General features: G+C 41.9%; 1 protein-coding gene across 1 annotated transcript in view; it reads right to left on the bottom strand.

Moving 5' to 3' along the window:
* The window catches only part of ano1a (anoctamin 1, calcium activated chloride channel a), a 297185-nt gene that overhangs the window by 44269 nt on the left and 227400 nt on the right, over positions 1–25516 (bottom strand). Inside the window, exons 19-23 of the mRNA XM_072272773.1 lie at positions 21501–21702; positions 16104–16215; positions 15051–15108; positions 14848–14948; positions 4555–4700 (exon numbers count right to left, since the gene is read on the bottom strand). Coding sequence (XP_072128874.1) covers positions 4555–4700; positions 14848–14948; positions 15051–15108; positions 16104–16215; positions 21501–21702 — 619 coding nt within the window. The remainder of the gene's footprint in view (positions 1–4554; positions 4701–14847; positions 14949–15050; positions 15109–16103; positions 16216–21500; positions 21703–25516) is intronic.

The raw sequence follows: 25516 nt of genomic DNA, 5'->3' as shown, positions 1-25516 counted from the left end.
TATTCTCATGGGGGAAGATACAATTTCAAAGTAAATGCTGAATTACACACAGTCCACTAATGATCACTTAATATGTTTTGGCAAAGGCTTAGTCCTCACAATAAGGACGATGACTTTTTATTCAACCCCTTTGTTTTTCTGCGTTTACTGAGTGATTTGGCAGTTACAAGTTCAGCTACTTGGTGAAGTGTATCAGGTCAGGGAGATGAGGTCAAGAATCTCTTTCCCATGTCTGGTCTCTGGGTTAGCATCTGGGGGGGTCAGGAGCAAGGTTCTAGGAAGCTGGGATTAGCACTAAAATAGTTCACAATATGGAATAACAGAAAAAAAAAACAAACATTTGCAATTCAAGTTTCAAAGAAAGTATAAAAAAATCAATAGTCAGAGAATACTACAGCACGGAAACAGGTCATTTTTGCCCATCTAGTCCATACTGAACTATTAATCTGCCTTGTTCCATCAACATGGATATGTACAGATCAAATAATTTGGGGAATACAGTTCATCTCCACCTTGTTTGTCATGGGTATGAACCCCCTTGTATCAGAAGCAGCAGACGTAACCCAAGGCCCAGTGTTGGAGCCCAGGATCCGACAACCTGCAATATGGGTGTTCATGGATGACACAGTAACCACAGTAACCCATGTCCAAGCAAATTGGGTATCGGAAACTCTGGACAACGTAAAGACCTGTGCTAGGATGACCTCCGAGGCCTGATGCATGGTGATCAAAAAGGGCAAGGTTACAAGCAAGTTCAGTCTTCAAGTACAGGGAGAAGTCATTCCACTCATAGAGGACAATCCAGTAAAGTGTCTTGGAATGTGGTTTAATGCAGCAATGACGAACAGCGCCAACATCACCGACACTATAAAGCAGACTGAAGAGTGGCCGAAGAAGATCGATAAAACCAGACACTGGTAATTTTAAGACATTGCTTTACCAACAAGGTCTTCTACCAAGGCTGCCCTGGCTTTTCACGGTGTACGAGTTCCCTATGATCACTGGAGAAGGCATTGAGAGGGAAGTCAACAACCACCTGTAGAGATGGCTGGGGACCCCCTCAAGTTTTTCATCAGTGGGGCTCTACATAAGATCAGGCTAGCTATAGCTTCCTTTGTCATTGGTAGTGAAGGAGTTCAAGGTGGCATAGTGTAGAGTTGTGTTAACACTGAGGGGCTCCAATGACAAGCTAATAAACTAAGCAGGAGTCATAACAAGATTGGGTCGAAAGTGGGCTGCCAACTTGGCCATAGACCAGGCAGTGAGCTCCCTACAATTGTAAGACATCATTAGCAACCCATGCCTGGGACGGCAAGGCCTTGGCTCTGCATACTTCCAATGACGGGGAAGTGCAAGTGCAAGGGATAGGCATGACATGGTCCATGCAGAGGTACGGAACCGCGAGGATGAAAGGCGGGTATCGAAGGCAGTAGAGTTGGGGTCACCAGACGCCTGAACAAAATGGGATCTTCCCAAGTGCAAAATCACTTGGGAAGAGCTTTGGAGACTACGGCCCTTCCGCATTTCTTTCCTCCTGTGGTCCATGTATGACACTTTCCCTACACCAGCACAGCTGCACACTTGGGGACTGAGAGGGGACCCTAACTGCAAGCTTTGTGGCCAATGGGGTTCACTGACACATGTACTGTCAGGATGCAAAACAGCTTTAACACCAGGAGGGCATAGATGGCACCACAACAAGGTCCTACTGTCCCTTGCTGACTAACTGGGGCGGCAGAGGTGTAAAAAGAGACCAGCTGGCAAAGGCAAATAGGGAAGTCAAGGAGAGGGCCACACCAGTCATATCAAAGAGGTCTAAATCCAATTTGCTGCAAATTCCCAAATTCTGGGAGAAGACGGTTGATGTGGGGAGGAAGCTGCAGTTCACAGAGGTAGTGCAAACTACACTTCGACCAGACATTGTACTGTGGTCCAACAAAGATAGGAAAATCATCCTGGTGGAGCTCACAGCACGATGGGAGAAAGGATGCAAGCAGGCTCATGAGAGGAAGGCCCTGAAGTACCAGTCCTTAGTCCAGGAGAGCAGGGACAAAAGATGGCAGACGTGGCTATTCCCTGTGGAGATCGGTTGTGGAGGGTTCCTGGCAAGATCGGCATGGAGGTTACTGTCTGCACTGGGCCTTGATGAAAAGAGCAAGAACTAAGCAACTCGCAGGGTGGGAGAGGAAGCAGAAAGAGCTTCTTGCTGGATGTGGAGCACGTGAGAGGAGTTGAGCTGGAAATTAGGAGCAGATGGGCAGTGACTGCTGACGTGCTGTCTGGAGAGTGTGGTGGTCAAGGGTTGAAACACTCTTTGAAGGTTGGGCACCACCTGACAACATCTGTTCCTGGTCAAAAGCTACAGTTACCTCATCAGTTAACTGAAGGGAGTACCCCGGTGTATGATGGAAGCACTAACTCATGGACTTGTATAGAGGAAACAGTAATCTCTAATTGGAGGGACAGTAGAGGGGGCTAAAAGTGCAGGGTCAGAGGTCATGACCTTATAGTAAATTGGCAGGGATCTCAGCAAGGGATGAGGGATGTCCTGCTAGAAGTAATGGCACAGGAAATTTAACAATAACTTTCAAAAGGAAGTCGGATGGATCCTCGAAATAAAATTACCTTAAATGGTACAGGGATTGCGGCTAACTGGATATCGATTTCAATTAGCCAGTACAGATACAATGTGCTGAATTTCTTTCATCCTCGCAGTTGCAAACAAATCTTCTGAGGTCATGACTAGCTATGTGCATTATAAATATAAATGAAATAGATACAAAGAACATTCTAGTTTAAGATACAAAGAAGGCTCTACTTTAAGATACAAAGATGTGAGCTCTGAATATAACAGGTGTGATGGGGAAGCGGGTTTCAAACGTTTCAGATGCAGATTAAGAAAAGGGGCGAGAGACAGTCATAATAACTGCCCTAATTTTCTCATAGACGGATAATTCTTTCTATCTTAAATCACCTTTTCACTCAAGGAAGTGTATACAGGACGGTGGTACTTCGCATTTATTCTGAGATAGTCCTTCAGCGTATTGTGTTCCGTTCTGGTCATTATAAGAAGAATGTGGAAGCTTTAGAGACAGTGCAGAGGAGATGTACCAGCCTGCTGCCTGAGTTAGAGAGCACATCTTATGAGGACAAGTCGAGTGAGCTACGACTTTCCTGTTAGGAGTGAAGGAAGGTAAGAGGTGACTTAATAAAGGTGAACAAGATGATGAGAGGCATAGACGGACATCCATAGACTTTTCACAAGCAAGAGAAAATCTGCTGACGCTGGAAATCAAAGCAGTACATACAAAATGCTGGAGGAGCTCAGCAGGCCAGGCAGCATCCATGGAAGAGTGTCCTGAAGAACAGTTTCGGCCCTAAACATCGACTGTTTACTTCTCCATAGATGCTGCCTGGCCTGCTGAGTTCCCCAGCATTTTGTGTGTAATCCAGAGACTTTTCCCCAGGGTGGAAATGGCTAATAAAAGGGGCATACTTTTAACATGATTGGAAGAAAGTAGAGGAGTGTTATCAGAGGTAGGTTTTTAAACAAAGAGTTTTCCAAGTTCTTCTCCAACCATGGCCCTAGGTCTCTTCCTGTCTGCAGCATGAAAAAGCCACACATCTTATGCCCATTGATTTGTTGCTATATTGTCTCCATTCTTGCCATCAGGGAGACGCTACAAATCCATCACTACCAGGACTACATATCATCTCTGAAGCTTCTTTCCTGTAGCTATCCAGTTTCTCAACAAAACTCTCTCAGGTGTGATACTCCAACTGTTCCTGCACAACATCCATGAAATAGCCTTCCCTGCTGTCCTTGTTCTGCTGATAATTATTGAGCCTGTTCATATGTACACATTTATTTAAGTTTGATTATTGACATTTACACATGTGACTGCTCTGCTAATTGTCAATTTTCAGTACTCTTATAAGTTGTTGGTCACTATTGTGTTGTCTGTCATGGTACTATCCCATGTATTATACTTGGCACCAAACCAAAATCTATTCTGGTATGTTTCACATACTGGCAATAAAGTGTTTTTGATTCTTTTCACCCATCTACCAAGCCTATGGATGGATTTCAGCAATCAGGTTTCAAAAGGTCTGATTAAGCTTCCAGTCCAAGGACCGTCGTGTTTACAATTAATTGGCTTCTGGATCTCAATCATCAAGTCAGGCCAACTGAGAGAATTTTTAGTTCCTATAGTTTAATCTAAGAAAATAAGAGGGTGATCTAATATTTACTGCCTTCTTCTGTAAGTTGTTCCTTAAAACCCACTTCTGCCATCTGTCACTTTCTCACCTTCTGCCTCATCAACTTTTGTTCAGTGACTGCTCCGTAAAATCCCCATTTGAATGTCTGTGCGATGCCAAAGATACTATAGAAATGGCAATATTGAGTAGCAAAGAGTTCAGTGTAAATGTTACTGAACGAAATCAACACAAGATCAACAATGGTTACTCACATGGAGGGAAATGTTCTTCCTACCTGTGCTGATGCAGACATAGGATAGGATCAAGCAAAAGATTTTAAAGAAATATTCTTACTCATTTCCATGTACTCTGGAGTCAGTCCAGAAAATGGCTCGAGGTTATAGTCTGATTCATACTGGCGAGGGACCTTGCAGTTGCTTTCTGCCTCCAATTTGGCCTCTCTTTTTGCCTTTATGTATCGAATCAGCTTCTTCAGTTTTCTGAAACAGAGCACACATAGTTAGTTTACAAACACACTTGAACTGCAGCTAGAACAGGCTAGTTGTGCCAACCATACCTAGCTGTCATAGTGGAAGTAATACATCACTTCATGTGAGATTAGTCGTGAGTGTCACTTAAGCTGGAAAGAGCGCAAAGAAGATTTACGAGAATGTTGCCAGGACTTGAGGGCCTGAGTTATAGGGAGAGGTTGGGTAGACTTCTGATTTATTCAAAGTTCAAATTAAATTTATTATCAAAGTACATAAATGTCACCATATACTATCCTGAGATTCATTTTCTTGGGGGCATAATGGAATAATAATCATAATAGAATTAATGAAAGATTGCATTCAACCAGTGTGGAAAAGATAACAAACTGTGCAAATACAAAAAGAAAGGAATAATGTAATAATAATAATAATAATAATAAGACCATAAGATATAGGAACAGAAGTAGGCAATTCGATCCATCAAGTCTGCTCTGCCACTCAATCATGGGCTGATCCAATTCTTCCAGTCATCCCCACTCCCCTGCCTTCTCCCCATACCCTTTGATGCCCTGGGTAATCAAGAACCCATCTATCTCTGCCTTAAATACACCCAATGTCTTGGCCTCCACAGCCGCCTGTGGCAACAAATTCCACAGATTTACCAGCCTCTGACTAAAGTATTTCTCTGCATCTCTGTTCCAAATGGATGTCCTTCAATGGTGAAGTTGTGCCCTCTTGTCCTAGACTCCCCTACCATGGAAAATAACTTTGCCATATCTAATCTGCTCAGGCCTTTTAACATTCAGAATGTTTCTATGAAATTACCCCTCCTGAACTTCAAGGAATACAGCCCAAGAGCTGCCAGACGTTCCTCATACAGTAACCTTTTCATTCCTGGAATCATTCTCGTGAATCTTCTCTGAACCCTCTCCAATGTCAGTATATTCTTTCTAAAATAAGGAGCCCAGAACTGCACACAATACTCCAAGTGTGGTCTCATGAGTGCCTTATAGAGCCTCAACATCACATCCCTGCTCTTATATTCAACACCTCTAGAAATGAATGCCAACATTGCATTTGCCTTCTTCACCACCGACTCAACCTGGAGGTTAACCTTTAGGGTATCCTGTGCAAAAACTCCCAAATCCCTTTGCATCTCTGCATTTTGAATACTCTCCCCATCTAAATAATAGTCTGCCCATTTATTTCTTCCATCAAAGTGCATGACCATACACTGTGCAACATTCTATTTCATTTGCTACTTCTTTGCCCATTCCCCTAAACTATCCAAGTCCCTCTGCAGGCTCTCCGTTTACTCAACAATACCTGCTCCCCCACCTATCTTTGTATCATTGGCAAATTTAGCCACAAATCCATTAACCCTATAGTTCAAATCATTGACATGCATCGTAAAACGCAGTGGTCCCAGCATTGTAAAACATCAACTAATAAACAAATAAATAAATAAATAAATATCGAGAACATGAGGTGAAGAGTCCTTGAAAGTGAATCCATTGGCTGTGGGAACATTTCAATGATGGAGCATGTGAAGTTGAGTGAAGTTATCCCCTTTTCTTGCAGGTGTTCACAGTAAAAACAAAGAAATACAATAGAATCAATGAAAAACTACACTCTGCCAAAGACCGACAAACTGCCCCCAGTGTGTAAAAGAGAACAATTTCTGCAAATACAAAAATGAAAAAAAAAACAAAATTATAATGATAAACATCGAGAACATGAGTTGTAGAGTCCTTGAAAGAGAGCCCATTGGTTGTGTGGTTGTGGAATCGGCTCAGTGTTGGGGTAGGTAAAGTTACCACTCTGATTCAAGAGCCTGATGGTTGAGGGGTAATAACTGTTTCTAAATCTGGTGGTGTGGGTCCTGGTAGTGTGATTCCCTGGAGCGTGATGGATTGAGGGATATCATTGTAGGAAGATGTAAAATCATGGGGGGGGGGGTGGGAAATCATAATTGGGACAAATCCACAGTCTTTTTTCCCATGGTGGGGGAGGGGGAATCAAAGGCTAAACAGCATGGGTTTGGGTTGGGAGTGGAAAGATTTGGAGAGGATGTGAAGGGAAATTTCTTTATGCAATGAGTAATCCATATATGGATTCATCTGCCAGGAGAGGTAGTTGAGGTGGTTGAAGGACATTTGGACAAGCAAATGGTGGAAAAGGTTTGCAGGGTTATTGTTCAAACACAGGTGAACGGGACTAGGTTAGGTGGGTGTTTTGTTTGGCATGGATGAATTGTGCTGAAGGGCCTGTTTCTGTGCTGTATTAATCTATGACTCTATGCCCATCCCTTGGCCAGTCCACAATACATTACAGATCAACCATACTGTAGTCACATGCAAAATAGATATGGCAGGACTAGATTTTGTATCCTGAGGTTACTAATGAAGCAGATTCTAAGATTCAAAGTACATTTATTATTGAAGTATGTATTCAGTATTCAACTCTGAGATTCGTATTCCCATCAACAGCCACAAAACAAAAGAAAGATAAACCATGGAACCTGTTTAAAGAAAATCTTCAACTCCCAATGCACAAAATAAGAACAAATTGTACAATGATCTTGAAGGATCATTGGGGACCCAAGTCAGCCCAACCACAAACGGTTCCAGCTGCTACCATCCGGGAACCGGTACCGCAGCATAATAGCCAGGAACAACAGGCTCCGGGACAGCTTCTTCCACCAGGCCATCAGACTGATTAATTCATGCTGACACAACTGTATTTCTATGTTATATTGACTGTCCTGTTGTACGTACTATTTATTATAAATTACTATAAATTCCACATTGCACATTTTGATGGAGACGTAACATAAAAATTTTTACTCCTCATGCATATGAATGATGTAAGTAATAAAGTCAATTCAATTCAATTCCCAAAAAAAAGAGTGAAAAACACAAAACATAAAACACCAAACCACAAATCATCTGATTAGTCCAGACATATTCAGTTCAGTTCTTTTTGTCCAAAATGTTAACTTCTGGTTTTCGGCCAACAACTAATATTTTTGGATGATCTACCAGAATTGTATTTTAACAAAGGAAACCAAGTTAGCACTACACTGATTTGTCTGGTTGGTCAAAGTTAAGCTGAACCCTGCTGCCAGCAGAATGACACAGTAATGATTTTCCACTTTGATGTTAATATTTAGTGAAATGCAAGTAAACAAAGTATAAAATTATAATGAGGTAATACTGTACAGAGGTCCATTCAAGAGACTGATAATAGTGGCTAAGAAGCTGCCCTTGAGCCTGGTGGCACACGCTTTCAGACTTTTGTATCTTCTGGGAGAGGGGAGAGGAGAGAATGTCTGGGGTGGGTGGGGTCTGTGATTACATTGTCTGCTTGAGTGAAACAGAGTCCATAAAGAGGAGGATTATTCTCTCCAATAAGTGACAAACCAATACATAAAGCAAAACTTTAGCTCGATGTCTCACCAGGAATAAACCTAAAGTTCAGAGGTATGACCTGTGGCTCAGAATGTCTTTGTTAGCAAGCAGATAAAGCTTCCGAGAGAATTATGAAAATGAACCCTGCCCCTCAGGTAGGTTCACTGTCTGGATTAGAGGGCATGTGCTATAAGAAACTGGACAGACTTGGAGCAGCGGAGGCCAAGGGGTATCTAATAGAGGTTTACCTGATTATGAGAGGCACATAGATAGAGAAGACAGACAGTGCCCATTTTCCAGGGTTGAAAATCTAATACCAGAGGGCACACATTTAAGGTAAGAGAGGGCAAGTTCAAAGGGGATGTGAGGGGCAAGATCTTCACACAGTGGTGGGTGCCTGGAATGCACTGCCTGGGGTGGTGGTAGAGGCTGATACATCAGGGATTTTTAAGTGATGTTTATATAGGCACATGAATGTGAGGAAAATGGAAGAAATGGACATTGTGTAAATAAGGAATTTATTTAGTTGGCTATTTTATTACTAATTTAATTGGTTTGGCACAACACCTGAATGAACACATCAGTACTTTTTCCCTCTCTTTTAAATTTATGTATTTAGTTTAATATATCTACTTATTGTAATTTATAGTTTCTATTACCATATATTGGTAATAAAAACAACAAAACAAATTTCATGACATATGCCAGTGATATTAAACCTGATTTTGATTTTGATTCTATTCCTGTACTGTACTGTTCTATGTTCTAAATGATTGCATCTAAAATACTGGAAGGAGAGTGACCTTTGCTGGGCTGCAGAATGTAGACATCCCACTCTGCAAAAACTCATTTCAGGGAGGTAGCACCATTAATTTGCGGAAGACTTCCGGGAGAGGTGGGATGTCTGCAATAGAGTAGCTCCTTAGCAGCTAGCCAGCTGGTTTAACTAACGTTAGCTACGCTAATGAACCAATGACACCTGATAAACTCACCTCAACAAGTCTTTTACAGTTTTAACCCACCATGGGCAATAGAAAAGTCACTGTTGCAAACAGTGCAACGAGCAATACTGTCATTATTTTGACCCCTATTAGGCAGGGGTACACTTTAGGGTAGTCTGGGTGAAGTACATTTTATATTTTCTTTTTTTGGAACACTCTGTCATGGCGCACTCTCGCTCTCTCTCGTGGTCGCTCGCGCTCTCTCTCTTAGTGTCTCTCTCTCTCTCTCGTAGTTACTCTCGCGCACTCTCTCGCTCTCAAAAAAATTGGTTTCCGGGACATCGTATATAATTTGCGGGCATCAGGGAGCCACTATTAATATGCGGGAGACTCCCAGAACTTCCGGGAGAGGTGGGATGTCTGGGAATGGGAGAATGGGGAAATTTGATATTGTATCAGTCATTTTCTGGAATATATAAAAATGTAAATTTGTGACCTTTACAGCACAGATATTAACAAACTGTAAAAAATGAACTGATTAAGGAAACCGTTTGGGAACCAGAAAGCAATGAAAGTACGCACTGGACAAACAGTTTAATGGACTGGAACCAAGCCAAACCAGTTGCGGCCTTCAGTCTCAAATTACCGAATGTTCAAACAATCATCATAACAAAAGACCTTATTAAACCTGGATTGTGTGCATTTGGGAAACAATTTTCTCATTGCTCCTGTAAACTTAGTTTTCTGATTTATGATGTTACAGAACATTTCCTGGTCAGAGAACCTGGATAATTTCCCTTTATCAACAACCTACATTAAAATATGTAAATAATATGGATGATTTACATGAGTTTAAATACCTTGTGTCTCTTTGTCTTGTAAGATTTAGAATGGCTCTGGAAGGCTCATTCATGCTCCAGTGTGAGAAACACAGGCTCACCACTGCAATATTTTGTCTTTCCTGTCCAAGCTACACAAGGCTATAAAGGGAAGTGCCCCGAGGACCATTACAATACAGAGCCCTAACAGAAGTGAGGAGGAGCTAATTGCTTAACTAATTTACAGACCCTTCTCCTTCCCATTGCCCCCAAAGTGATTCCAATTTCACAGATCTTGTCACATCCTTTACTTTATGATTACGGGACTGGTCAAAGACAGAAAATCCAGAAGTAGGTTTTTTAAAAGATGTTCCAAATGTATCAGCCCAAAACCTACCTCTGACAACTCTCATAAGCTTTCCTCCACTCACCTTGAAGGACGTCCTCTGGTACTAGCATTGCCAAACTGGGGGGAGAGTGCTATCTATGTCTCTTATAACCTTATACACCTCTAATTCTCCTTTGCTCTGAAGAGAAAAGCCCAACTCACCCAACCTTTTCTCATTAGACATGCTCTCTAATCCTGGTAAATCTCCACTGCACCCTCTCTGAAGCTTCTCTACTGTTCTTATAATCAGACAATCAAAACCTAACACAATACTCCAACCAGAGGTTTTTAGAACTGCAAAATTACCTCACAGCTGTTGAGCTCAATACTCCGACTAAGGCCAACGCGTCATACACCTTCTTAACCACATTATCAAATCCCCATTCTCCAAATATAATTAGCTATTAAACCACATCACAGATCATAGGGCCAATTTAGTTAACAGCATTCGCAGACATCACACCTGGTCAACAGTTTGGCATAAGATACTGCGTAGGCTGAAAGCAGGCTCCCCAGCACCATAAGCCATTGTGCCGAGGCTCCCTGGCAGGACTCAGAAGCTTCAGCATAGCTGCTTGTATGAGGCAAGTTTCCCCTTCCTTCGCGGTATGAAGGAACAGAGCGATCATGGGGTTCACATTATAGATCCTTCAAGGTTGCTGCACAAGGAGATAGGGTGCTTAAGAAGGTGTATGGTGTGCTAGCCTTCATTAGTCAGCAGACTGAGTTCAAGAACCACAGGGTAGGGCTGCAGCTCTGTAAAACGCAGGTTAGACCACACTTGGAGCATTTTGCTGAGTACTGGTCTTCTCATTATAAGAAGGATGAAGAAGCTTTAGAGAGGTTGCAGAGAAGATTTTCCAGGATGCTGCCTGGACTACAGCATGTCTTATGAGGGAATAAGGCTCTTCTCTTTGGAGCAGAGGAGAATGAGAGATGACTTGAACGAGGTGTACAAGATAAGAGACATAGAGAGAGTGGGCAGCCAGTGCTCTTTTCTCTAAGGTGGTAATAGCTAATATGAGAGCGCATAATTTTAAGATGATTGTAGGAAAGTATTGGGGGAATGTCAAAGGTATTTTTTTTTAAAATACAGAGAGTGATAAGCGCATGATTCTAGAGGCAGATTAATTAGGAACATTTAGGAGACTCTCAAATAGGCACATGGATGGACAATAGATGGAGGGCTTTGTGGGGGGGAAGGGTTACAATGATCCTGTAGAAGGTTAAAAGGTCGGCATAACATCTTGGGCCAAAGAGCCTGTACTATACTGTTCTATATTGTATGTTCCTAGCAAGACTACTCTAGTCCTCATCTTCATCCTGCTTTGAGGGAAGAGAAATTTTTGCCCTCACTGCCTCGAATCGAGTGTCCTACAGTGTACATCCCTTTCCGCTTATCACCTTTTCCAGCTGAAATGATGGAGCTTGTGCTAATAATGCAGAAGTGGGAACAGTGCCTTTCCAGTGGACTGCCCGCCAAGTGAAAAAGAGAGACAAGATGCTGAAATGCAGGTAATAGGCTGGTGATCGCAGTTCCAATCTGTGAGGCTTGCCTAATATTTTCGAGGCCACCCTTGGCTGTCCTTGTACTCTTACCTCTGTGAGGACAGTGGTTTCTGAGGCCTTGTACTTTTCCCTCTCCCCTGTGCTGCAGAATACCCTGCCTGGGTGACTTCCATGTGGAGTAGGTTCAGACTTTCTTTGATAGCTTCCAAAGATTCCGGGAATGACACAACAAAAAATGCGTTCAGCGGTCTGTTTAGCGAGATGATATATTGTTGTTTTTCTGTGTTTAGATGAGGACCTACTCATGGGAATGTGGTGAGGGACCAAATGAATAATAAGTCAGGCTATTTTGTCAATTGTAATCCTTACTTGTTTGAGAGTGTCCATGTTTAACCGTAAGCATTGATAACATCACAGGGATCAACTGCTACAGGTCATTGTTCTTGGCAATGGAAGGGAATCAAAATAGCACGCTGAAGGAGACAAGATGCCTCAGGTGGTATGGTTCATCTTTTTTATCAGCTGCCTTGCCCAGAGATGCTCTATTATTCCTCTCCACTGCTTCCTCCAGGAAAAGGCAAAGGAGCTTCTGGGGAAAAAGAATGTTCACCAGCCCAGAACAAGACAAAAGTTTGTTGCCTATCAGTGGGAGAAATGCCTGCAATGAGATTTGAATGGCATAGGTAATGGTCAGAAGGTACATTCCTAGTCAGTGATGCTTGAAGTCTCATTCTGGTATCCCAACATTAAATGTGGTTTCACCTGCTTTCTACAGCTTTGCGAAAATCCAGAAACACTGAAGACACCAGAAATGGCATCACACAGGTGTGAGTTGTAACCTCCACCTTGTTTGTGCTGGAGCTCAAAGCTTTAGCTTTGGCATCCAATTCACGACGCAACTCTGTGCTTCTCCATAAGGTACAGGAGTAGAATCAGGTCATTCAGCCCATCGAGTCTGCTGCAGCATTTATCATGGCTTATTTATTATCCCTCTCAAGCCCAATTCCCCTATAACTTTAGATGCCCTGGCCATTCAAGAAACCATCAACGTCACAACAACAACACATTTGTTTACATTTATGTGGCACAGTAGCAGTTATCATAATGCTATTACAGCAGCAGAAATCCAGGTTCCATTCGCCATTGTCTGCAAGGAGTTTGTACGTTCTCCCCATGACTACAGGGGCTCCAGATACTCCTGTTTCCTTCCACAAACCAATGACATGAAGGTTAGTGGTTTCATTTTTCACAGGTGTAATTGGGCAGCACAGACTCATTGGAGGGAGGGCCTTTTACTGTGGTGTATCTCTAAAATAAAATATAATATTTTAAAATCATCTGCCCTCATGCAACTCCAGATCCTCGGAGCTAAACGGAGGAATTAGGGATGATCATAAATACTGCTCTAGCTTTCATGTCCACATCCTTTGACTGAAGACTCCATGCTAATTTTTTGAAATACAAAACAAAATTATAATATTCTCTGGTGAAAATCTGAAGACTGAAATGAACACCACAGAAATACTACAGCCTTATTGAGTTAGAAGTGTGTCATGGATGAATAGAAAACCAATGATACAGCAGGCAGCATATGGTCCTGTTGACCTCAAAAGGAACCAAATAATCAGTTCATCCATGATGTTGGAACAACAGCTTGTTATTTCACAAAGAGTACAAGAGCTTTTGAATGACATTATTATTCTTTCAATGAGGGGAATAAATAGGGTTAATGCGAGCAGGCAATTCTCCTTTCATCAGCAAGAGGATCTGAGCAGAATTAGAGTCATACTAACTACAGCACAGAAAGAGACCCTTTCTCTCATCTAGTCCATGCCAAACCATTATTCTGCCTAGTTCCATCGAACTGCACCTGCACCATTGCCCTCTATACCTCCCCTGTCCACGTACTTCTCCAAATTTCTCTTAAAAGTTGGAACCAAACCTGCATCCACCACTTCTGCTGGCAGCTCTTTCCACAGAGAACTTAAAGATGTATATTGCATATATTTCTCTGACATTAAATGTACCTATTGAAACAGTAAGTGTACCTATTGAAACATGCACCACTGTCTGAGTGAAGAAGCTTTTCCTTAAGATTCCTATTAAACATTTCACCTTTCACCCTTGACCTATAACCTCCAGCTCTAGACTCACCTGACCTCAATGGAAAAAAGCCTACCCATCTCCTCATAATTCTTCTCTGCTCCAGGGAACAGTCCTAACCTATACAAACTTTCCCTGTAACTCAGATCATCAAGTTCCAGCAAGATCCTTGTAAATTTTCTCTGTACTCCTTAAACCTTATTGCTATCCTAGGGCACCACTGCAATGTAGCAGCTAGCGCGATGCCGTTAGAGCTCGGGACCTTCCGGAGATCAGAGTTCAATCCTGGCGGCCTCTGTAAGGAGCTTGAACATCCTCCTTGTGGAATGTGTAGGCTTCCAGTTCTCCTTGCAGGGAACCATGTACCCCAGTTCCCTCCCGCAGTCCAAAGATGTACCAGTTCGTAGGTTAATTGGCCATTGTAAATTGTTCTCGATTACGTTAGGGTTAATCGGGGGTGGGGGGAGGGTTGTCAGGGGTTACTGGGCAGCACAGCTTGAAGGACCAGAAAGACCAATTCTGCACTGTATCTCTAAATAAATAAAATAAATCTTTCTTGAAGGTAGGCAACCAGAACTTCACATAATACTGCATATATGGCCTCACCAACATCTTAAATGACTTGAACATAACATCCCAACTCTAGTACGTATTACTTCGATTTATGAAGGATAATGTGCCAAAAGCTTTATGACTCTATCTACCTGTGACGCCACTTCCAACGAATTATGGATCTGTATTCCCAGATCCCTTTGTTCTACTACACTCTTCAAGACCTTTCCCACAGATTTCAAGGAGTAGGACTCTTCAAGTACTTACTAATGTTCATTTGCCAGTCAACACTGCTGAAGGCCAGGGAATCAACTGGCCACTGGCCCTGTCTTTTGATGGAAAACCTAAAAGTCATTGGAGGAAAATGAGCTTCAAACAATTCATTTGCAATTTTAAGTGTTCCATCAACATGCCAAGATACAGTTAGATACTTACGGAATGCCTATTTCAAACAGGTTGTTCTGTATTAATTGCTTTCCCAGCATGATGATGCTCAGTTGAATGCACAGCTCCATCAGGCAGCCTCCTGGAGCACACTGATCAAAATAAAACATAAGAGTTATTGGTCTTAAACCAGATGGCAAACTCTCGAGCTAAATTTTCATTTAAATATGAGAAGGCCCAAGAAATTACACTACCTCTTCCATGCGCATGCTGTGAAAGATATATGTATATTTTCCAGGCCGACCTGTGAACCTGGAAGCAAATGATAGCAAGTATAGCTTCACTTAGGCAGAGCATCAAATACTACTCAGACTGAAGAAATTTCAGCCAAATTAGGCTGAATAGCCCTTGTTATTGTAAAGCAATCGCTTAGTTTTAAGTCACACTTCCCCAATTTGCTCAATTTCTTAAAAAACACTTAAAAATTCATATTGTCTCATCGTTATCACACAGCCACGCACAGAAGAAAGGCCCTTTAGGTTCACATCATCACTCACCAGTTTACACTAATCCTACTCCTTTGTTGGTTAATTTTTATTTGTGTGATAAAACCAATGCTGGAATTTGCAGTCCAATCCTATCTGTCATGCAAGGACATTCTTAAATTGTTGGAGTTACTTGGTTAAAGTGTTCTCCACATCATTGGGGAGGGAATCTCAGGATTCACAGCCCAAGCTAATGGAAGGATAGCAATATATTTGCAAGTTGGAGAGAATTGACAGGGACTTGCAGTTCAATAGTTCTGGCTTCTCCCCATTCCTTTTCAATCTGGTAGAATGGTTTCAGGCTGAAGTATTGACCGTTCATTTCCTTCCCCGGATGTTGCTTCACCTGCTGATTTCCTCTGGCATTTTGTACGTGTGTTCCTCTGGATTTCCAGCATCTACAGAATCTTATGTTTATGTTTACTGTACATCTTGCCTTACAAAGAAGGTTTAGGTGTGCTAGGGCTTTTCTCTTTAGACTGAAGGAGGATGAGAGGTGACTTGATAGAAAAGTACAAGATTATAAATTCATAGACAGAAAAGGCATCCAGCACCTTTTTGTCAATGGCCAATACCAGAGGACATCCTTTTAAGGTGAGTGGAGCAAAGTTTAGTGCAGATGTCAGAGATCGTTTGATTGTACACAGCGAGCGATAGGTGGTTGGAATGCATTGCTGGTGATGATAGTAGAGACAGTTACATTAGGAACATTTAAAAGATCATTAGATAAGCACATGGCTGTAAGAAAAATGGGTAACTCACCTGCCTTTGAAGAACGCAACGTAAAAGATTGGCGTGTAGGCATTCACAAACTTTAACAGAAAAGCCTTAAAAATTAACCTTTCCTCAAAACTTTTGTCTGTTTTTGGGACCTCTGTGGAAGGAACGAAACATAAGTGTGATTATGAGCTAACAACCAAAAATTAAGTCTCAGATCCTAAAATACATCCTAGGATGCACTGGGACACACCATCCATGTAAGCTGGGGTCAACTGATGTTCTGGGTCTTTCAACATCAGGCTCCCTCACCCAGATTACTCAGCAATGGTTGACTCCCAGCAGCATTGGTCCACAGGTCACATCCCTTGATCCATAGCCACCTGGAGGCTCTTTTATTTGCAGCCCCCATAATAACAAGCAGAGATAGGTCCTGCACAGCGAGCAGCCAGTAAAACCTCTACACCCCAGATCTATTGGCTCACACCATGCCCTGCTCCCCTGTCTCTGCCACTGGTCTACAAACTCCTGGTTTTGGTTTTCTTATGCCCAAATGCCTCCTCAATTCAATCTTCCCAAGGAACCATCACCACCTGCTTCAAGGTTTCTGACAGAATGACCATGTCAGGCCTCAGTGATGATAACACGATGAAGTCAGGGAACTTTAACTGGTTGCCAAGATCGACTTTCAGTTGCCAGCCAGCCAGATGCCATGGCGAGCAAGTCTGCTAACATTATGAGACTAATGTACCATAATTACAATTAATGCAGTCTCTCATACAATTTATTACAATGTACTCCCATCTTTAAACATCCATAACTTAATCCAAAACTATATTCTAATCCATAATATCTTTTTTGTCCATCCACATGCCAGTTTATACTGCCTCACCAAAATTTTCATTTGCAATGCCCCTTTGTACTTCACTGCATTCTCCACCAAGGTCTCAATGCTTCTCCATCTCTGGCCAGCACTTGATTCCCAAACTCAATGCCCTCTAATTCATTCCAAAAAAATGTCAGTGCCTGTGTGCCTTCAAGATGTTTGCTTAAAACCAACCCTTTGACTAAGCTTTTGGAGGCCCTCTCCATCTGGGACATGCCCTCCTCTTGTAATAACTATCGGGGGAGGAGGTACAGCAACTTGAAGACCCACACTCAATGAATTAGGAACAGTTTCTTTCACTCCACCACCAGATTTCTAAATGGTCCATGAACACTACTTTGTTATTGCTTTATTTTGCACAACTTATTTCTGTAATTCATGATTTGTTATTATAATTTACTTTATTTTTGTAATTCTGTGTCTTTGCACTGTACTGCTGCTGCAAAAGAAATTTCACATCAAATAACTGCTCACGCTTGACTACACGGCCCAACACCTAAGTAATCACATTGTCAAGTTCGCCGATGACATGACAGTGCTGGGGTTCATCACTTTCAACAATGAGACGGCCTACAGAGAAGAGGTGGAAGAGCTTGAGTCCTGATGCTCTTCCTCAATGTCATCAAGACAAAGGAGATGGTTATCAACTTCAGGAGAACTCACATCTCTCTTTACGTCAGTGGTACAGTGGTGGAAACTGGAAAGTTTTAAACTCCTGGGAGTGCACATAATTGCACAACCTCTCATAGTCCCAAACATATCCTACATAATCAGGAAAGCTCACCAACATCTCTACTTTCTGAGGAGGCTGGACTATCTACACATCTATGCTCACAACCTTTTACAGATGTGCAGTAGAGACCATCCCAAGACTCTGCAACGGGTGGTCAAAACTGCCCAATGCATCGCTGGCATCAGCCTACCCACCATCGAGGACATATACACAGAAAGGAGCCAGAAAAAGGCCAGAAACATCATGAAGGATCTGTCCCACAACGTTATGGACTGATTGTCCCACTCCCATCAGGGAGGAGGCAATATAGCACCTACACCAGGACCTCTAGACACCAAAACAATGACTTCACCCAAGCAATAAAGCTGATCAACACTCCACCCATTTATCCATCCCACTACATTAACAATTACTCCATTCTCCTTTACTGTATACAGGAAATGACATGAAACAATTTTGAATCTTTAGTAAGCCTATGATAATCATTGAAACCTACCGAATACCTAAAGACCTAGACAGAGTTGATATGGAGAGAATATTTCCAATTGTGGTGGAGTCTAGGACTAAGGAGCACAGCCTCTTTAAGAAGGACGTCCCTTTAGGACAGATATAAGGAGTAATTTCTTAAGCCAGAGGGTGGTGAATCTGTAGAATTCATTGTCACAGGTAGCTGCAGAGGGCAAGCCATTATGTATATTTAAAGTGGGGGTTGATAGGTTATGATTAGCAAGGGTATCAAAGGTTATGGGGAGAAGGAAGGAGAATGGGTGAGAGAGACAAGCTGTATTGTGGTCAGCTGCAGATTTCTGTGGCATTTATGGACTCAGGACTAGACTTTATTTTGTGTGGCTGAATTTTACTGATATCTTACATGTGCTTGCTATCTTGTATGTGCAATATGTGCTTTGTGCTGTGTGTGACTGTTACTTTGGCCCCGGAGTAACACTGTCCCATTTGTCTGTATTCATGGGTATTCAAGTATGACTGAATGACAATTAAACTTGAATTGAGTTGAAATGAATTGAATTGAAATGAAATCAGCTGTGATGGAATGGTGGAGCAGACTTGATGGGCCAAATGGCCTAATTCTGCTCCTGTGTGTTATAGTCTTAGAATAAACCTGATACTGATAGTCTGTCTGAATAACCTCATGCAGCTTGGTGTCAAATTATCAAATGTCTTTGCTATTAGAAGGTATCTAGGTAATTTCACTATATTTAATAATGCTATATCAATGGACGTTGTGCAATTTTATGTAAGGAGCAGCTATGGGAATTGGTATCCCATTCTGGACATCAACTGCAAATAGTCTCCTGCCATTAGGAAACGTGTGCCAATTCATAGAAGCAGGGAGTACATGTCCTACTTCAAAGTAGCAATGGTATTTAAAAAAAATTGAAAACAATTTTTTCCTGACCTGGTGCCAAACATTTACAAGAACCAGCAACTGGAAAACTTTTCTTATCAAAGAATACCTGGACTTTGCACACAGGGACATACTTAGCAGCAGGAAGATCATGAGCAGAAAAGCCAGGTACCTGCAGCAGGGCAGTGCCTAGAACAGATGCATTCAGAGGAAAGGTCAGAGCAGGGGTTCCCATTCTGGGGTCCATGGAGCCCTTGCTTAACACTATTGGTCCATAACATAAAAAAAGTTGGCAATCCCTGGGCTAGAGTGTCAGAATCAGATTAATTATCACCGACAAATACGGTGCAAGTTGTTGTTTTGCAGTTTAGTGGTGCAGTACAATGTGTAATAAAAATACTATAAAGTAAGAAATATTCTGAATACATAAAAATTAAAAGAACTAAGCAGTGTAAAAAGAGAGCAAAAATAGTGAGGTAGTGTTCATGGGTTCATTGTCTGTTCTGAAGTCTGTTGGTGGAGGGGCAGAAGCTGTTCCTGAAACGTTGAGTCTCTCTCTTCAAGCTCCCGTACCTCATCAGTGATGAAACACACACACACACACACACACACACACACACGTACATTTGTGTGTGTTTATATGTACCCAAAAAGCAGAAAGTTTTAAAAATATCAAATCATTGCAGGTTTAATTAGGGACAATTTTGAAATGACATTTTAGTACATTCAATGTAAACATTAAAGTGATGGGTACATTAAAATAACTTATTCAATAACAAGTCATTTATATCAAAAGGATTGTTTGGAAATGAGAGAATGGGAAAGGAAATAGACTATGATCTCTGCACTCCTGCCGTTTTTTTTGGCAAGAACTGGGTAATTTCAGCAAGTACTGACATAAAGTAACACTGTTGATTGCCTCCTTCAACTTGTAAGCACACAGATACCTTTATAACCATGACTCCCACAGCTTCCCAACAGCCTAATGGGGGTGGGGGGGGGGGGGGCAGGGGGCTGTGGGAAGAGGAATTGCAATTGCACCGTGATCTTTGGGAATATCGGTGGGTCACTGTTCATGCAGTGCACATTGCTAATAATAATGACATTCTCAACAGCTACAAAATGGTCCAAAGAAAGCAAGCAAAGATTTAATTTGAGATATGCAGTAAACCATGGTACAACATTCCTGAGATCACTAAACTCTGTGCAGAGGAACTGGGGAGGAGCAGCAGAATTTGATGGTGATTTATCTCAAAGTTCAAAAGTTCAAAATAAATTTATTATCGATATTTCTTGCAGGCGTTCACAGTAGAATAAACGAAAAACTACGTACACAGAATGACAAGCAACCAATGTGCTAAAGAAGACAAACAGTGCAAATAACTAAATAAATAAATAAAACTGAAATCATGAGTTGGAGAGTCCTTGAAAGTGAGTCATGGCTTGTGGAATCAGTTCAAAATTGTGGTGAGTGAGATTGTCCACGATAGTGATGGTTGAAAGGTAATAATTGTTACTGAGCCTGGTGGTGTGGGACCTGAGGCTTTTGTTCCTCCCTCTTGATGGCAGCAGTGAAAAGAGCGCATGGCCTGGACAGTGGGGGTACTCGCAGATAGGCGCTGCTTTCCTGTGGCAGTGCTCCTAGTAGATGTGCTCAATGGTGGGAAGGTTTTTTCCCTTCTGATGGACAGGGCTGTATCCACTAGTTTTGGGAGGGAAAATTAAAATCTGAACTACCTGAGATGAAAGCAAGCACCATCTTTGTCTATTCATCTGAAACGGGTGATTCTGGACTTCAAGGGGAAATATAACTCAGATAAAGGAGTTGAATGGCACTTCAAACATCTATAGCTCCAGTCAGTCTTGAAATTTCTCGCCATGTTGATAAACAAATATCCAAAAATGTTTAGGAATCAGTATTGTGGTATTAGAAAACACCTTTTTTCTAAAAAAAAGAGATACTTTTTATAACATTTGTACTTTTTAACCAACTCAAGTATTTTTTCATAGTATGTGGTGGTTCATCCCCACTCACTGGCAGAAAGCGATGTAGCAGTTAAACTAACGTTTTATCACCTTTCTCATTTTTCATTGGCTAAGTATTAGAACATTACCCATGTGATGTAACTGCTTTAATTATCTAGCCTATTAACTAGTTTATTTCTACCTAAGGGTTTTCCTCATCTTATCTATAAAAGAGATGGATTTTATAGAGGCGCCATCTTTATTCTTTTACTTCTTTATTCTGTTGTTTTCATTTTTATCTCTCTGCATTGTTTCTCAGCTATTTATTTCATTTGCTTAATATTTGTATGTTTGTTTGTATTATAAAGTAAACAATAGTTGAAATTAAGACTGCTCATCATTCCTAACTCCTGAAAGAACCCCAAGGATCAGAAAAATAAACAGAGATCCAACAGTGGCTAAAGTTTACCTTGGAAAAAATTGTATACTTACCAATTTTTGTCAGCCATCGAGCAACAGCACCATAGACTTCATCCAAAATAAGAATGACCACCAGATTTATGATGACTGCAGTAGCCGTGACAATGACTCGGACATTAGCTTTGGCATATTGATCAGGGCTCACGGCCATAGCCGCTGCCGTGGAGATTCGATACAGGATCACTCCAAAGACGATTGCAAATGTCAGGCCGATCTAGAGAAAGCAGAGAGCTTTGGTTAAAAATCTAAGATCTCTAATATCTTTGGAAACCTATCACTGGCAAACTGGAGTTGTTGACATGGATACGTTGCAATACCTACCAAGAGATGGCGGGTTTCTGAATGCACCAATATGCTACTCACTAAGTATACCCTCAGCAGATACTTTATTAGGTATATCTGCACACCTGCTTGTTAATGCAAATATCTAATCAGTCAATCATGTGGCAACAACTTAATGCATGAAAGCATGTGGACATGGTCAAGAGGTTCTGTTGTTTATTAGGCCAAACATCAGAATGGGGAAGATAGGTGAAAAATTTGACTATGACTGTGGAATGATTGTGATTTGAGTACCTCAGAAACTGCTGATCTCCTGGGATTTTCACACAACAGCGTGGTACACTAACGTAGAAGTTAGCACACTGCTTTACAGTAGCAGCGACCCGAGTTCAATTCCTGTTGCTGCCTGTAAGGAGTTTGTATGTTCTCCGTGACCATGTGGGTTTCCTCCAGGTGCTCCAGTTCCCTCCCATAGTCCAAAGACATACTGGTTGGTGGGTTGATTGGTCGTTATAAATTGTCCCATGATTAGGCAAGGATTAAATAAGGGGATTGGCTGGGTGGTGTCACTCAAAGGGCCTATTCTGTGCTGTATCTCAATAAATAAATAAACAAACAAAGTCTCTGGAATTTACAGTGAGCAGCAGTTTTGTGGGCAAAAAAGCCTTGTTAATGAGAGAGGCCAAAGAAGAATAGCCAGATTGGTTCAAGCTGACAAGAAAAGAACAATAACTCAAATAACCATATGTTACAACAGTAGTGTAGAGAAGAGCATCCCTGAATGTGCATGTCAAATCTTGACATGGATGGGCTACTGCAGCAGAAGACCACAAACATACGCTCAGCGGCCACTTTATTAGGTACATGAGGTACCTAACTAAGTACCCAGTCTTCTAACAATCTAACAGTCTGAATTGAATAATATATAACTGAAAATTAAATCTTAGCTATTTGAATATTGAAAGTTTAACCATTTCTCTGTTCACAGATGCTGTCAAACTTTCTGTGCGCCTTCAGCACTGGTTTTATTCACAAAAATTTTTAAAGAGATGAATGCAACTATATTGGATGTTGCAACTCTATCAATTAACTTAGAAGGAAAACTGGCAGCTAGTGTTAATCCATGTTAAGACCATAAGATATAGGAGCAGAGTGTGGCGTGTGGCTAAGTGGTTAAGGTGTTCGTCTAGTTATCTGAAGGTTGCTTGTTCGAGCCTTGGCTGAGGCTGTGTGTGTGTCCTTGAGCAAGGCACTTAACCACTCATTGCTCTGCAACAACACTGGTGCCAACATCAGTGGCGTGGAGAGGGGAGACACGCAGCATGGGCAACTGCCGGTCTTCCATACAACCTTGCCCAGGCTTACGCCCTGGAAACCTTCCAAGGCACAAATCCATGGTCTCACGAGACTAACGGAGGCCTACAATAGGAGCAGAATTAGGCCTTTGAGTCTGCTCTATCATGGCTGATCCAAATTTCCTCTCAGCCCCAATCTCTTGCCTTCTCCCCGTATCCCTTTGTGCCCTGACCAATCACAGATCTATCAAACTTTGCCTTAAATAAACATAAAGACTTGGCCTCCACAACTGCCTGTGGCAAAGAATTCCACAACATCACTTCTTGCAATATTGCAGGTCACAAGTTCAGTGCTTAAGTTAACTCATCATGGCTCAATGAGCAAACTATGTGCTGCAAATACATATTCTGCCTTCTGACAAACCTGCAAGAATGGGACTTTGAGATGAGCAACTTGCCTGGATCACTGGCCTTGCTCAATGAAGTTGGTTAAATTTGTCAGTGACATGGTAGACCATTTTACAGAGTACCAGTTAGATAAAGATAAAATTAGCTTTATTTGTCACATGCACATCAAAACCTACAGTAAAATTTGTTGTTTGTTATTAATGATCTACAAAATCCAAGGATGAGCTGGGGTAGACTACAAGTGTTGCCATGCTTCCAATTACATATTTCTGTCAGCATTACTAAAGTGAACTGAAAAGACCACTGCTGTTTATGAAAGCTCTCTACAAGTCTGTTAAGATACAAAATTAAAACCCAATCCAAATCAACCTTAGGACATTTCTTTTTATATATCTGATTTCTGGTTGTGTCATGCGTGGCACAGAAACACCAATGCCATTGAACGGACAAGCCTACAAAAGGTAGTGGGTGCAGCCCAGTCCATCACAGGTAAAGCCCTCCCCACTGCTGAGCACATCTACAAGGAGCTCTATCGGAGGAAAGTAGCATCCATCATCAAGGATCTCCACCTCTTCTCAATGCTGCCATCAGAATGGAGATACAGGAGCCTTAGGTCCCTTACCACCAGGTTCAGGAACAATTATTACGCCTCAACCATCAGACTCCTGAACCAGAGTAGGTAACTTCACTCACCCTAAAACGGAACTGATTTCACAAGCTATGGCTTACTTTCACTGACTCTACAACTCAAGTTTTCAGTATAATTTATTTATTTTTTTATTTTGTTTTATTTACAAATCTGTTGTTTTTTGCACATTGATTGCTTGACCGTTTTTGTTTGCATGCAGTTTTTCATTGATTCTATTGTATTTCTTTGTCCTACTGTGAATGCCTGCAAGTAAATAGATTTCAGGATTGTATGAGATGACATATACTGTATGTACTTTGATAATAAATTAACTTTGAACTTTGAATTCTTGAGCAAAACACACAACATACTGGAGGAACTCAACAGGTCAGGCTGTTTCTACGGAAATAAATAAATAAATAGTTGATGTTTCAGGCCTGGACACTTCATCAGGGCTAGAAAGGAAGGGGAAAATGCCAGAATAAAAAGGTGGGGGAGGGCAAAGAGGAAAGCTAGATGGTGGGAAAGGTAAAGGGCTGGAAAGGAAGGAATCTGATAGGAGAGGAGAGTGGACATTAGGAGAAGGGGAAGGAGGGGACCCACAGGGAGGTGATAGGCAGTGGCAACAGTACAGCATAGAAGAAGAGGGGATGGGGAGGGAATTTTTTTCTAAACCAGAAGGAGAAACTGATATTCATGCCATCAGGTTGGAGGATACCCAGATGGAATACAAGGTTTTGCTTCTTCAGCCTGAGAGTGGCCTCATTGTGGCACAAGAGGAGACCATGGACTGACATGTCGGAATGGGAATAGGAATTGGAATTAAAATGTTTGGCCACTGGGAAGTTCTTTTGGTGAACTGACGGAGGTACTCTACAAAGCGATGGGTCTTACCAATGTAAAGGAGGCCGCATCGGGAGCACCAGACACAATAACTGACCCCAGCAGATTCACAGGTGAAGTGTTGCCTCACCTGGAAGGACTGTTTGGAGTTCTGAGTGGAGCTGAGGGACGAGGGAAATGGGCAGGTGTAGTACTTTGGCCACTTGCAGGGATAAGTGCCAGGAGGAAGATTGTTGGGGAAGGACAAATGGACAAGGGAATCATGGAGGGAGCAATCCCTGTGGAAAGCAGAGAGTGGGTGGGGGAAGGAGTAACGATATCTTGGTGGTAGGATCCCTTTGAAGATGGCTGAAATTGCAGAGGTTGATGTGCTGGATGTGAAGGCTCATGGAGTAGTAGGCGAGGACAAGAGGAACTCTATCACTGTTAAGGCGGCGGGAAGATGGGGTGAGTGTGGATGTTTGAGAAACGGTGGAGATGCGAGTGAGGACAGCATCAGTAGTGGAGGAAGAGTAAGCTGGTTCCTTGAAGGAGGACGACATTTCTGATGTCCTGGAAAGGAAAGTCACATC

The sequence above is a fragment of the Mobula birostris genome, chromosome 11, assembly GCF_030028105.1.
Source record: "Mobula birostris isolate sMobBir1 chromosome 11, sMobBir1.hap1, whole genome shotgun sequence".
Classification (NCBI taxonomy): Eukaryota; Metazoa; Chordata; class Chondrichthyes; order Myliobatiformes; family Myliobatidae; genus Mobula; species Mobula birostris.
Note: the sequence above shows the minus strand (reverse complement) of the source record. Positions and strands in the feature narration are given on the sequence as shown.